The 14,026-nt window shown below is 40.6% G+C and overlaps 1 protein-coding gene across 1 annotated transcript in view; it reads left to right on the top strand.

The window, feature by feature from the left end:
- The window catches only part of RND2 (Rho family GTPase 2), a 116,092-nt gene extending 102,539 nt beyond the window's left edge, over positions 1–13,553 (top strand). The window contains exons 4-5 of the mRNA XM_073562596.1: positions 5,379–5,513; positions 12,808–13,553. Of these exons, the coding sequence (XP_073418697.1) occupies positions 5,379–5,513; positions 12,808–13,056 (384 nt within the window). The 3' untranslated portion in view covers positions 13,057–13,553. The remainder of the gene's footprint in view (positions 1–5,378; positions 5,514–12,807) is intronic.
- The last annotated feature ends 473 nt before the right edge of the window (positions 13,554–14,026 follow it).

The following is a 14,026-nucleotide window of genomic DNA, read 5'->3' as shown; positions in this document are numbered from 1 at the left end:
GTGAAAGAGTGGCTCATAAGAGAGGAAAGTAACATAATTCTCTGAGGAGAGATCAGATTTGTGCAAAGTTTGCTGAAAGTACAGTTTCCCTACAAAGGGATTACCCCCCATTGCCTTTAGGTTGGAAGGGTTTGCTATCAAGAAGTGGATCACATGACCCCCACAATAAGTTGTGAAATGTGTTGAGTATCTCTGCTGCGTTATCACAGGGCACGTTAAGCACTGCATAACTCTTGACCATTATTTGTCATGAGGTTTATGCTACACCATCTGAGAGCAGCATGATATAGGGGCAGATACCCTGATTCCAGAGATGTATCACTGACTGGGCTGCTTCCTGCAGTTTTTAGAAAATCAGTTTTATCTGCTGCAGATCTACCAGCTCTCTGAATACTGAGCTCTGTATAACCCTGCCCACACTACTGATGGTCAGCTTTCTGCCTGTGCACAGAAAGCTGTGGTGGGGGCGGGGTTATACAGATCCTATGAATATGGAGGACTATATGGCAGCAGGTTTAGTAGTCCTCTAATGATCATTTCATGGTAACAAAACGGTGATTTTATCAAAACTACAGCAAGCAGCCAAGTTCTCACTAGAACCAGAGTGTCTCTCCCTACATCGTGGTGCCCTCAGATTAGGTGGTGAAAACCTGGTGGCTGCTTCCCATATAACAAAATTCCCTAGCATAAATGTATTCTTTTATGTAAACAACCTTTTTAAAGACCTATGCTTCACCCTTCATTATTGGGACAGTTGCTGAGATATCCAGATTATTGCACAGTGTGCAACCAGGACCAGATAATTCCAAGATACTTATGTCTTCATCTTAAAGGAATTGTATCAAATTTGAACTTTAAACTGTGTACTTGGCTCTGATGATCCCAGTGTGAATGGGCCAGTCGTCAACTATGCACACCTCTTCCCTAAGGGACCGCTGGAGATAAGCAAGTGCAACTTTCGGGGCGGTGGTCGACAATGCACACCTCGAAGGGACCACTGGAGATAAGCAAGTGGAACGTTTTGGGGCGGTGGTTCACCATGTACACCTCTTCTCTAAGGGAGCACCGGAGATAAGCAAGTGCAACGTTTATGGCGGTGGTCAACCATGCACACCTTTTCTCTAAGGGACCGTTGGAGATAAGCAAGTGCAATGTTCAGGGCGGTGGTCGACAATGCACACCTCTTCTCTAAGGGAGCGCTGGAGATAAGCAAGTGCAACGTTTATGGCGGTGGTCAACCATGCACACCTTTTCTCTAAGGGACCGCTGGAGATAAGCAAGTGCAATGTTCAGGGCGGTGGTCGACAATGCACACCTCTTCGCTAAGGCTAGGTTCACATAGCGTTATGGCAGTCTGTTTAACTGATGTCTGCGCTAACCGTGACGGACCCTCGAACGCTGTAGACCGCATCCCGAGGTTCCGTCACAGCATGACGGCACATCGCTAACGCATGCCGATTTTGACATGCGTTAGCGATGCACTCGGTTATGGCAGTCTATGGGTGTGTTAACAGATGTGTTACATCGCGTTAATGCCGCTTTGTAACGCATCCGTTAAACAGACTGCCATAACGCTATGTGAACCTGCCGTATGGGACCACTGGACATGAGCAAGTGCAATGTTCGTCTGGTCTTTGGCACTCCAATTAAGAAAAAAATGGAGTGTAGGTGCACATGATCGACCATTCCTCCACTTTCAAGAGCCCCAATTCCTTGATTCGGTGGCATTCCAAGCTTAGGGGATAACTTCTAAAACTGGTGCAACCCCTTTGGGTATATACACTTAGCATGCTATATTGAAGACTCTTCCTATTCTTGTGCGTATAGTTTGACGTTAACATTGCAGTATGTATATCATTATGGACTATCTAGTTTATTTTCAGTGCGTATAGATATGCAATGGATAAGTCTTTGACCCATTCTCACCATTAGGTTTAGGCTGAATGGATCTCTGGAGATGAACAGCAAAATACTGGATTCAGTAAATGCCAGCTCAATTTATTTTAATGACTCAGGGATTTAGTCAGTAGTTTCTCTCATTTGTGATGCAGGACAAACTTGTTCTCGGCAGTCTTTACAAGGCAGACGATGGCAGTGTGTTCCTTCTGTCAGCGAGTAACACTTCTTCCTGCCCTCGCTGGGAGGTTTCTGCTGAATCCGCTGCCTCGTTTGTTATGTGAAACTGAGGTCTGATTGCAGCCAAATGATCTCAACAAATAAGAAAAATGTGGCTACTTAGCATTCAGCATGGGGAATGAATGTGTTCCATTAAACAAGGGGCTCAAAAAGCCAAACTTATCATTTATTAATCTGTATAGAGAACACACAACACAGACCCACACTGATTCTGGAGGTAGAGACGGAGCTGCACAAGACTCCTTGCTCGATAGTACCCTTCTGTGACCTTGCTTGGGAGCAGATGGCAACACTTGTCATTTACTACTCATCAATTATGTATTATACTCCATATAATTCTGCATGGGGTGAATGGAGATCCTGAGCATCAGAAAAATGCACAATGTATTTATCCAAGTAAAACCCTTTAAGGGTTAACGGTCTTAAATTGATTTGATCAAAGTACAGTACAGACCAAAAGTTTGGACACACCTTCTCATTCAAAGAGTTTTCTTTATTTTCATGACTATGAAAATTGTAGATTCACGCTGAAGGCATCAAAACTATGAATTAACATGTGGAATTATATAATTAACAAAAAGTGTGAAACAACTGAAAATGTCTTACTAGATTAAGGCCCGCTGCTATCGCATCGGGAGGATAGTGACACACCTCTTGCCATGTTAACCCTCAACACACACCTCCTCAACACACACTCCTCTCACCTTTCACCATCGCCACTCACGTCCACTCACTCGTTCACTTCACATACGACCCTTTCTCTCGCTCCGTCTCTCATACTCACGCCGTCATTGCCGCTGCTCCACGATCCCCGACGCCGGTGTGGACAACGTCTGGATCCAGGATGGCGCCGGCGGAAGATGTGAAAAGAGTGAAAGAGTGAGAGGAGGTGTGTGTTGAGGAGGAGTGGTGTGTTGAGGGTTAACATGGCAAGAGGTGTGCTGTGACGTTACAACTGGACGGAAGTTGTTACAACCCGGAAGTTCTTCAAAGTAGCCATCTTTTGCTTTGATTACTGCTTTGCACACTCTTGGCATTCTCTTGATGAGCAATTTTCATAGTCATGAAAATAAAGAAAACTCTTTGAATGAGAATGTGTGTCCAAACTTTTGGTCTGTACTGTATATGCCAAACATTGCCTAAAATGATTTGTATGATAAATAGACCTATATACTTGCCTTAAGTACTTATGTGATGGTTGGTACTTCTAGTTTACAGATCACATACATACAGATGCAGGGATATATATATTTATACAACTCTGGCAAAAATTAAGAGACCACTACATCAAAACCCTGTCATGGGCAGCCCATTCTTCAGACCATTGAAAACCTCTGGAATGTAATCAAGAGGATGATGGATAGTCACAAGCCATCAAACAAAGAAGAACTGCTTAAATTTTTGCGCTAGAAGCAGTGTGAAAGGCTCGTGGAAAGCATGCCAAGACACATGAAAGCGGTGATTAAAAATCATGGTTATTCTACAAAATATTGATTTCTGAACTCTTCCTGAGTTAAAACGTTAGTATTGTTGTTTCTAAATGATTATGAACCTGATTTTTTTTTTTTTTTTTTTTAATTTTGACCATTTTTCTATGTCAGAAAAAAATACAAAATGCATTGCTTGGAAATTTGGAGACATGCCAGTAATTTATAGAATAAAAGAGCAATTTACATTTTACTCTCGAATATACTTATAAATAGAAAAATCAGACAAACTGAACATTTGAACAAATATATATATATATATATATATATATATATATATATATATATATATATATATATATATTACATGAGCACTGTAGTTTACATGAGCTCTATATGGTCATCAAGGGATATTGTTGACTGGCCATTAGGCACAGGGCTTGTGTTGAAGAGCTTCCCGTTGGGCCATAGATGCCATATTTAAAGCAAGCAATGGCCAATGAATATTCATTTGACAGCGGGTGTAAAGTTATGTATTGTATACACTGATGATCGGCAGTAGCATACAGTGATCATTTGGTCAGCTGTGTGATGGGCTGCACGCAGATGACAAGTGAGAACAAATAGTCTCGTGTTTTCTGCGTGAAACTCTAAATATTTTTTATACTCTTGTGTGAACCTAACCTAACACGCAGAATTTCCGCAATTTTAGAAGTCTTCTTCGCTGTGCAGTCTGGATATTACTATCTACAAGGTTGAAAAAGTCCATCAAATTCAACCGATAATCAAATATATTGATCCAGAGCAAGGCCTGAGGCAGGTGCTAATTCCTCCATATTAGGGGAAAAAAATCCTCCCTATCATGCTAGAAATAAGGCACTTGATTTTATGAGTTGAATTTATACCCCTTTTTTTTTTTTTTTTTTTTTTTTAAAAAAGCTCTTGTTTAGCTGAAGTTGTTTTCCCACGGACAAAGTACATTTTAATTAAGATCTTGGAATAAAATTAAGTTTGAATAACGAAGTTCCACACTTTCATATGTTAATTTTTTTTTTTTCCTGTGCTGAAATAATCTTATAAATGTGCCCCTCCTGTGTACTGTGTAATGGCTGTGTCTGACTGTACAGTAACGTGGTCTGAGCTCCTGGGCGGGGGAGGAAGCAAAAGGGTATACTGACATTACAGCAGGGGATCACAGACTATTCTTTTTGTGCAGTAAAACATTTCCCTGCCTGTGTTTTTTCTTTAAGAAATGTTTTACTTGAAAAAATAATTTGCGATCCTCTGCAGTCCTGTCTGTATACTCTTTTGCTTCCTCCCCTGCCCAGGAGCTGTGGTGTGATCAGACCATATCCCTGTACGGTCAGACACGGCCATTACACAGTACACAGGCAGGGGCACATTTATAAGGTTATCTCAGCACAGTAACTTTTTTTTTTTTTTTTTTTTTTAAACATATCCAATTGTGGAAAATATTCTAAGATCTACTGATTAAAATTAATGTTGTTCGTGGGAAAACCCTTTAAGGTCCTCATACACATTAGATGGCTGTTAGCCGGGTCATCTCCATCTCCCCCACCACGCTCCTTTATGCTCAGGCCTGCCAACTGTTCCAGCGTTCTCTATAAGATAAACTCTTCTGTCAGTGATTTTATCCCCTGGTGAACAAAAGGACGGTCCTTTTGGAAATCTTCATAGATAACAGCAAGTTCGGCCAACTTTGTGTATGTGGGTCTTTAGAGAAATACAGCATCAAATGATATGAATATCTAAATATACAACCTCTTTTGTGACCTGATTACTCTTATTCCACAGTGGCAAGGTGAAACTCAGGAGTTCTGCCCAAGTGCCAAGGTCATTCTTGTGGGCTGTAAACTTGACATGAGGACAGATCTGAACACTTTACGGGAACTGTCCAAACAGAGACTTATCCCGGTCACACACGAACAGGTAAGTCTCTCCAAAGGATCCCAATAAGTGGAAAACATTTATGTATGCCATTCACAACCTCAAAAGTACCTAAAAATTAAATTTATGTATGCCATTCACAACCTCACAAGTACCTAAAAATTAAATATTTCCAGAACAGTAAAAAGAGATCTGTATAAAAAAAAAATCAAAATGCTACTTCAATAAACATAAAAAATGCACTTTTATACTTCAAAATCCAACGTTTTGCAAAAAAACGGATCCGCCATTTTTTTGGGCGGATCCGTTTTTTTCCCATTGACTTGCATTAGCGGCGGATTTTGACGGATGGTCATCCGTTGGATCCGTTTTTTGACGGATCCGCCAAAATTTGGGTGTCCGCTCACTTGAGTGGACGGACAATTAAATGTTTTTTTTCTCTGCACGGAACCGCTTTTTCACACTGAGCATGCCCGGAAGAGTTTCCCATCCAGACATTTAACCCCAAATACAGTTCTGGCGGCAGGAAAAAAAATCTCTCTCTCTCTCTCTCTTTCTCTCTAAATTTACAGTGTATATGTGCTAAAAATAGTAAGGTTAGAGATGGGATTCCTGGTATATGACATGTTCCTAAAAAGGACTGACTCGGCCAGTGTTTACACAGTTCCCACACTTCATTCCTTCCATGTCTTAATCCACATCCTCTCCAGCCCCTTGCACAAGACATTTACATTCCCATAGATAAAATGGCCTAAAACCATGTTCTCTTCAGCCAGTTCACAGCAGACTAAACAAAAATGACAAAGAGAAAATGTTGTTTATGTGTATGGAGGGGAAAATGAATTTGTCGAAATTCTGGCTCACAGGCAGTTTGGTAATTTTAGCAGTTGTCTGAGTAGCCGGCTTGATGTTAAGAGCAGCTGGATTACGGCCACTACTAAATAAGGTTTTAGTTTAATAACACTTTATGACAGAGAAGTCACTGTTCACATCAGGAAGTATCAACATTTTTTTTTTTTCGGTTTGACTACTGGGGCCATGTCCTCTTACAGTTGTGTGAAAAAGTGTTTGCCACATTCCTGATTTCCTATTCTTTTACATGTTTGTCACACTTAATTGTTTCAGATCACCAAACAAATGTAAATATTAGACAAAGATAACAAAAAGAAAACTCACAATGCAGTTTTTAAATGAAGGTCTTTTTAATTAAAGGAAAAAGAAATCCAAACCTACAGGGCTCTGTGTGAAAGTGACTGCCCCCTAAATCTAAACCTTGCAGCAGAAACTGCAATCAGGCATTTGTGAGAACTGGCAATGAGTATTTTACAACATTAAGGAGGAATTTTGGCCCACGCATCTTTGCTTAATTGTTTGTAATACAGCCACATTGGAGGGTTACCGAATACGAACTGCCTTTTTTAGGTCATGCCACAGCATCTCAGTCGGGTAGGCCACTCCAAAGTCTTAATTTTGTTTTTCTTAAGCCGTTCAGTGGTGGATGTGCTGGTGTGTTTTGTATCATTGTCCTGCTGCATAACCAAATTTTGCTTCAGCTTGAGGTCATGAGCAGATGACCGGACATCCTCCTTCAGGATTTTTTGGTAGACAGCAGAGTTCATGATTCCATTTACCACGGCAAGTCTTCTGGGTACCGAAGCTGCTAAACAGCACCAGATGATCTCATTACCATATTTTACTGTTGGTATGATGTTCCTTTTTTGAAAAGCTGTGTTACTTCTACGCCAGATGTAATGGGACATACACTTTCCAAAAAGGTCAACTTTTGTCTCGTCAGTCCACAGAGTATTCTCCCAAAAGTCTTTGGGATTATCAAGAGATTTTCTGGCAAAACTGAAACAAGCCTTTTAATGTTCTGTGGTTTTCGTTTTGGAACTCTACCATGCAGGCCATTTTTACCCAGTCTATTTGTTATGGTGGAGTCATGAACACTGACTTGAACTGAGGCCTGCAGTACTTTGGATGTTGTTGTGTGGTCTTTTGTGACCTCTTGGATGAGTCGTCGCTGCGCTCCTGGGGTGATTTTGGTCAGCCATTCACTCCTGGGAAGGTTCGCCACTGTTCCATGTTCTTGCCATTTGTGGATAATGGCTCTCACTATGGTTCGCTGGAGTTCCACGACTTTAGAAATGGATTTATAACCTTTTCCAGCCTGATAATCTCAATTACTTTGTCTCTCATTTGTTCCTGACTTTCTTTGAATCGTGGCATGATGTCTAGCTTTTGAGGAACTTTTGGTCTACTTTACTTTGTCTTGCAGGTCCTATTTAATTGGTTTCTTGATTGCGAATAGGTGTTTCAGTAATCAGGCCTGGGTGTGGCAAGGGAATTTGAACTCTGCTTCCCAAAGATGTGATAAATTAACTGTGGTTTATGTTTTAAGGTTGGGGCAATCACTTTTTCACAGGGCCCTGTAGATTTGGATTTATTTTTCCCTTAATACCTTCATTTAAAAACTGCATTTTGTGTTTACTTGTGTTATCTTTGTCTAATATTTAAATTTGTTTGATGATCTGAAACATTTAACTGTTACACGTATGCAAATGAATAGGAAATCAGGAAGGGGGCAAACACTTTTTCACACAACTGTGCATTTCAGCTTATAAATGACCCCATTTCCTTGGTGGGTACAGTATCTATGTAGTACAAACATGGCAGGATTGGCCTAATCCATTATTTATGGCTTTCAGTAATCATTTCATTTTTTTTAATCTGATTTAATAGTGTCAGTTGATGTGGGCAATAACCGAAAGTGCCCACATCTCAACTTTGCAGAATTAAGTGTGTTTAGAAATCTGTGGCTTGGAATCGTTAAAGCTTGTCAGGGTAGCAAGGCCCCATCAACTAGTCTCTCCTATATTATTCCAGGTAATAATCATCTCCAGATCAAGTGCATGATTTGACCCTAAACATTTTAGCCAGTATTAGAAATTTCAATTGGTAGCTAAGGCCTCTTTCACACTTCAGTTTTTTGTGTCAGTTAAAATCCGCCAAAACAGCGGACAAGCAGATCCGTTCCTAACTGATGTGAACGGATGCCACAGGATCCGTTTTTTGACGGATCCGCAAAATGAGGAAATTTAAAGGAACCGCTGGGGAGAGAGAGAGAGAATTTTTTTTTTTTTTTTTTTTTTGTCTGGCACCCAGAAAGAATTTTGGGTTAAATCAGTGTCTGGAGGATCCGCCGCCCAAAAAATCCTTGCAAGCTCCGTTTGGAAATCTTTGAGGATGTTGACGGACACCAACATTGTGGCGGATCCTCACAAAAACGGATGCAACGGACGGCAATCCGTCAAGATCCGCCAATAATGAAAGTCAATGGGGAAAAAACGGATCCGCTAAGAAAAATGGCGGATCCGTTTTTTTTTCCAAATCGGCGGATCTTGACTGATTGTCAAAAACGGAAGTGTGAAAGAGGCCTAAGGAGTTCTGCAGTACATTTATCACTGGGACCAGGAGTCTCCAGAAACTTCCAGTCTTTAGTTCAAGGTGAAATTGGCGCTGAGGAGGACAGGTCAGAGTCCATGAAGTTTGGTAGTATACAATTATATTTTCTCTTAAAATATTTTTGCAAGTAATCAAATTAATATGTCAGATACAGAACATCCTTAAAGGGAATCTGCCACATTGAATATACAGTCTAATCTTCCAACAGAACATTATAGACACTGACAATCAATGATTAGGACTGCCCCCATGACCGCTAAGCCGAGAATTAGAGGGGACGTCAATGATTGGAATACCAGTTGAACTAAATCTTTTCACACAAGTCTATACATCAATCAGTTCGTCTTCTCCTACCCATAGATTTCTGAACTGATAGTTTAGGGAGCTCAAAAAGATGCAATGACATGCAAATTTCAGATTTTTGCTAATTTCCTATAATATTTCCTCCAATTAACATTTGATTGTTATAATATATAAAAACATATTCCCCTTGAAGAAAAGCTCCAGTGAAAAATTGCCTTATTATACATAATACAGTTCTTGCCTATGAAATATTATTTAATTACTGAATACATTTGTATTATCCCCCTCCTTATTAGTTTACATAAAATGCTACAAAATATAAAAGCTCTATAAGCTATTGTCTTTTAAGGAATAAGTCTGTTTTATATTATTTAACGATATTGGTGAGCTCTAGTGAAAGGCAGCTTGATGCTATATATTAGAGTAGCTTTATTAACAGGCATTGCATCACGTGTCATATGACAGTAGAGAAATCAAATTGAGATGCAATTGTTGCCTTTGATATTTTTCATCAGGGTTTTGATTGAGCCCTGATGACATAGTTGTCTGTTCACTATAAACCTCTGGTTCTTCTAATGTGTCCTCTTATTTTGCACTGGCTTCAGCTAAATAATTTACATGCGTGAATGGGTCACTGTCTCACACAAGATCAACATACTCCTCTGCTGCTGTAAACTGTCCAGTGATCTGGTCTGGCTATAAAAGGGCTTTTACACTTCATCTTGAACGAGTATTGCTAAAAACACTTGTTTCACAATTATATTGCCATTTAAACAGACTCCTACTCACCCATTGAGTGAGCAAAACGCTCCTTCATCGGATAAAATGATCTTATGCTCATCGTGAAAGATCATTGTCCTTGGTGGTGCATCATCCTTTGTAAACCGACAGCCTATGCGCATTCAGCAATCTAGTGTATATTGCGGAGTGTGCATCATTTACTTTGCTTTGTGTAAACAGACTATCAAATCATTGGTCATATCATAGCACCGGGCTTATATTGCCACCAATCATGTAAACGTACTTTAAGAATGCACTTTCCTGTTAGTTTATAATGAAGTTCAGATGCATGAAAATCAAATAATAGCTTAAACTCAGAGTCTAAAATATCAATCTAGTTAAAGAAGCACTCCCATGAGCGTTTTTATCCTCTTAATAAATTGCATTTCTCATATTATATAGCGCTGTGTACCTACAACTGCTCATTTTCCCCTTCTACCCAGGTAATTGTTCTCTTTTCCATTAGATCTATGAGATCATGTGATTAAAAACAGACTATCTGAATCCTTCTGAGCGCTATGTAGAAACAGGAAGTCTCTCGTCTCTGGTTAAGTCATCCCCTCTTCAGCTACTGACTAGGATGCTCTGCCCCCCCCCCCCCCCCTGCCAGGGACTTTGGTACTGATTAATCATGCAGGGAAAATACACTTCCTGTTTCTGCATAGAGCTTAAAAGGGTTCGGGTAATCTGTTTTTTAATCACATGATGTAATAGACCCAGTGGAAAAGAGAATTAACTGTGCAAAAAGGCAAAATGAGTAGAGATGGGTGAACCTAAACAGTACTGAACACTTAGGCTTCGGGCATGAACCCCGTACATGGACTTTACCAGGAAGTCTGTGTTACTGTTTGGGTTCGGCACCCCGAACTTCGGGATTTCCCACGCTGTTATCTTTATCTGCATAACGGTACAATAAACACCAGCGGATCTGATTGGCGGTAAGATTACCTCCGTTCAGAGAGCTGCTTTGACAGCGTGAGTGGTCACAGGCGTAGACTGATGAGAGGGTACTACTCCCATCAGCCTACACCTGCTGTCGCTGATAGCAGCAAGAGCTGGCACCGGTGATGGGAGTATTAATCAGTCTATGCTATAAATTAAAAAATAATGATGTGGTGTCTTTTATTTTTGATAACCAGCATAGGCAAAACTGACAGATTTGGGCTGCAACACTCAGCTGTCAGCTTTACCATGGCTGGTTATCAAGAATAAAGGGGTCCCGTATCCTTTTTTTTTTTTTTTTAATTATTTAAGTAAATAATTATAAAAAAAAAAAGTGGGCTTCCCCTGTTTTTGACAACCAGGCAAGCTACAGCAGAAAGCTGGTAAGGGGCCATGGATATTGGGCCCCCCAAGCCTATAAATAGCAACCCGCAGTCGCTCCCAATTCTGGAGCTTTGCCCGGCTCCTCCCATTTGCTCTGTTGCAGTGGTAGTGGGATAATATTTGTGGAGTTGATGTCAGCTATTCTATGGCCGCCAACATCAAGCCCACAGATTAGTAATGGAGAGTCGTCTATAAGACTCCCCATTACTAACCCAATAGTTAGATTATAAAAAAGACACATCCATAATACAAGTCTTTTTATTTGAAAGTAAGACATTGACTCCTTTATTTGTAATATAAATAAAAAAGCATAGTTATGCTCACCTTACACCTATTCCATTGAATCCTTTGTTCCTATAAAAAAGAAAAATAATAAACAACCGTATCCCTCACCTGTCCGACATAAAGGTAATCCATACTGTCACATGACAATCCAGATGATCTCTATCCCCGCACAGCCAGAACACACGGACAGGAGCATAATGGCTCCTGCAGTGTCTAGCGCTGAGCTCCTGTGAGAAAGTTCACCGGAATTCAAACATGATGAACTCTGGTGAACTTACTTATGGGACAACTCGCTGCATGAGAAAGTTCTCACTCAGCAAGTGGTGCCATGAGTTCACTGGGGCTCAGCTATGAACTCCAGTAAACTTTTTCACGGGAGCTCAGCACTAGACAGTGCAGGAGCTATTACATTCCTGTCAGTGTGATCCAGATGACTGGGAGAGTGGTCACTGATGTGACTGCTCTCCGAATCATCCGAATCGTCGTGGGACAGAATGGATTTTTTTTTACAGGTTACAAGTGCTTCAATGGATTGAGCGTAAGGGGAGTATAATTTTTTTTTTTTTTCTGGGGTCCCCCCCCATAAAATAACCAGTAAATGCTAGCCAAACAGCTGGGATCTGATATTAGTAGCCTTGGAACCTTTAGGGATATTTCCTTCCTCCCTAGAATATTATCATCTCTCAGCCGTCAGCTTTCCCTCTGCTGCTTATGAAAATTACGGGGGAACCCCATGCATTTTTTTTTTTTCAGTGTTTTCTTCTCTGCCCTAAGTAGGTCAAAGCATAATGTGCAGGCGTGAGCCGCGATTTCTGTGCGCAGGTGCAAGATGTCGCCCAGCAATGTGCGCGTCATCCACGTCAAGGAAGGAGGACGGCGAGCAGCAGCCAGGGAGGGGGGGGGGAGGGATGGAGAGGCTCAAAACCGCGTTTATCGGACCGATCGGATTACCATGCAGTGCGGGAGAAATTAAAAAGGTTTTGGGGGGTATTACAGGGGGGAGTCTGGGGGTTATATAAGCATTTGCAGAATGCAGCACAGGCGCTGTTTAAGGTCATAGTTTTAGTTGGTATGACAAGGCCGATGACAGGTTCCCTTTAATGAGGTACATAGAAAATAGTATATACTAATGCATGGATGTTTTAATGATCTGTTAATGGTTTCCATTTTATTCCAGGGTAGTACTCAGGCCCGTCAGATTGGAGCTGTGGCTTACGTAGAATGTTCTTCGAAGGTGTCTGAGAACAGCGTGAGGGACGTCTTTCACGTGACCACCTTGGCGTCTGTTAACCGCATTCACAAGAACCTCAAACGTAGCAACTCAAAGAGGGGACTGAAACGTGTCTCTCAGCTGCCTGGACGGACTGAACTATTAAGCGAGACAGAAATGCGAAAAGACCGTGCCAAGAGCTGCTCCATTATGTGAAAATGTGCCTATTGGTTGTATATAGCGTGTGTAGAGACTCCACTCTGCGCGGTAATACGGGCATCCAATCCACAGAAATGGCAGATTTAGCTTTGGCCATACGTTGTGTAACCATAGTTAGATGCCGGCCTGTGACTGTTAGTTATTTCTGGATTGCTGTAGGAAAAAAAAAAAACACTTTGAAAATGCAAGTCAATGGCGATATACACAAATTAACAAGTAACAGCGCATTAAGAGTTTGCTTTTGTCCTGCTGATTCTGTCCCCATCGATGTATTTATATGCGCACAGTTCACGCCCATTGTACAGAGCATAGAGGAGGCGTCTGTGTGAAGCCTATGTAACGTGTGTATATATGTATGTATGTTTATATGTATATATACACACATAGAAGACGCACATGGTGTTATGGAGAGGTGTGGAAGGTTGTGTCGGTTTGAGAATTGAAGCGTTGTTGTAATCCAAAATTATAATTAAAATCAATTTATTGTTACAAGATTGCTGCTTCATCATTTTTTTTTTTTTTTTTTTCAAAGCCTAAACCGGAACCCAGTGTAACTGCACACAGCATATCTAAATAAATATTCATGTATAAAAGATACGTCCATAGGGATTTTTAGTATTTCCTGTCCGTATATAGATCAATATATGCCTTCATCTCTGGTAACAAACTTGTGATGCATTTTGAGACCTGAAATTACAGATCTGACATATACAACCTTCACGTGAATTTCCTTCCCATCTCTGGTATCCATACTCTGGTCTCAGGGGTCTAATTTTCTCACATTGAATATTATTCATGTATACTAAATTATTTTATTTCATATTTATAGAAAATCATCGGCCTTGTCTGACTCCACAATCTAAACTCTAAATTCCTCTTAATACCAACTTCTGTATTTGTACAAGGTCACTTGCAACTTTCTTTCCCATAGGAAACTGTGAGAACGCTGTGACTCCATATGTTTAAA

Source organism: Dendrobates tinctorius, unplaced genomic scaffold (assembly GCF_039654945.1).
Source record: "Dendrobates tinctorius isolate UK_male_01 unplaced genomic scaffold, ASM3965494v1 ptg000360l, whole genome shotgun sequence".
NCBI classification, from domain to species: domain Eukaryota; kingdom Metazoa; phylum Chordata; class Amphibia; order Anura; family Dendrobatidae; genus Dendrobates; species Dendrobates tinctorius.
This window is presented reverse-complemented; position numbering and strand designations above follow the sequence as displayed.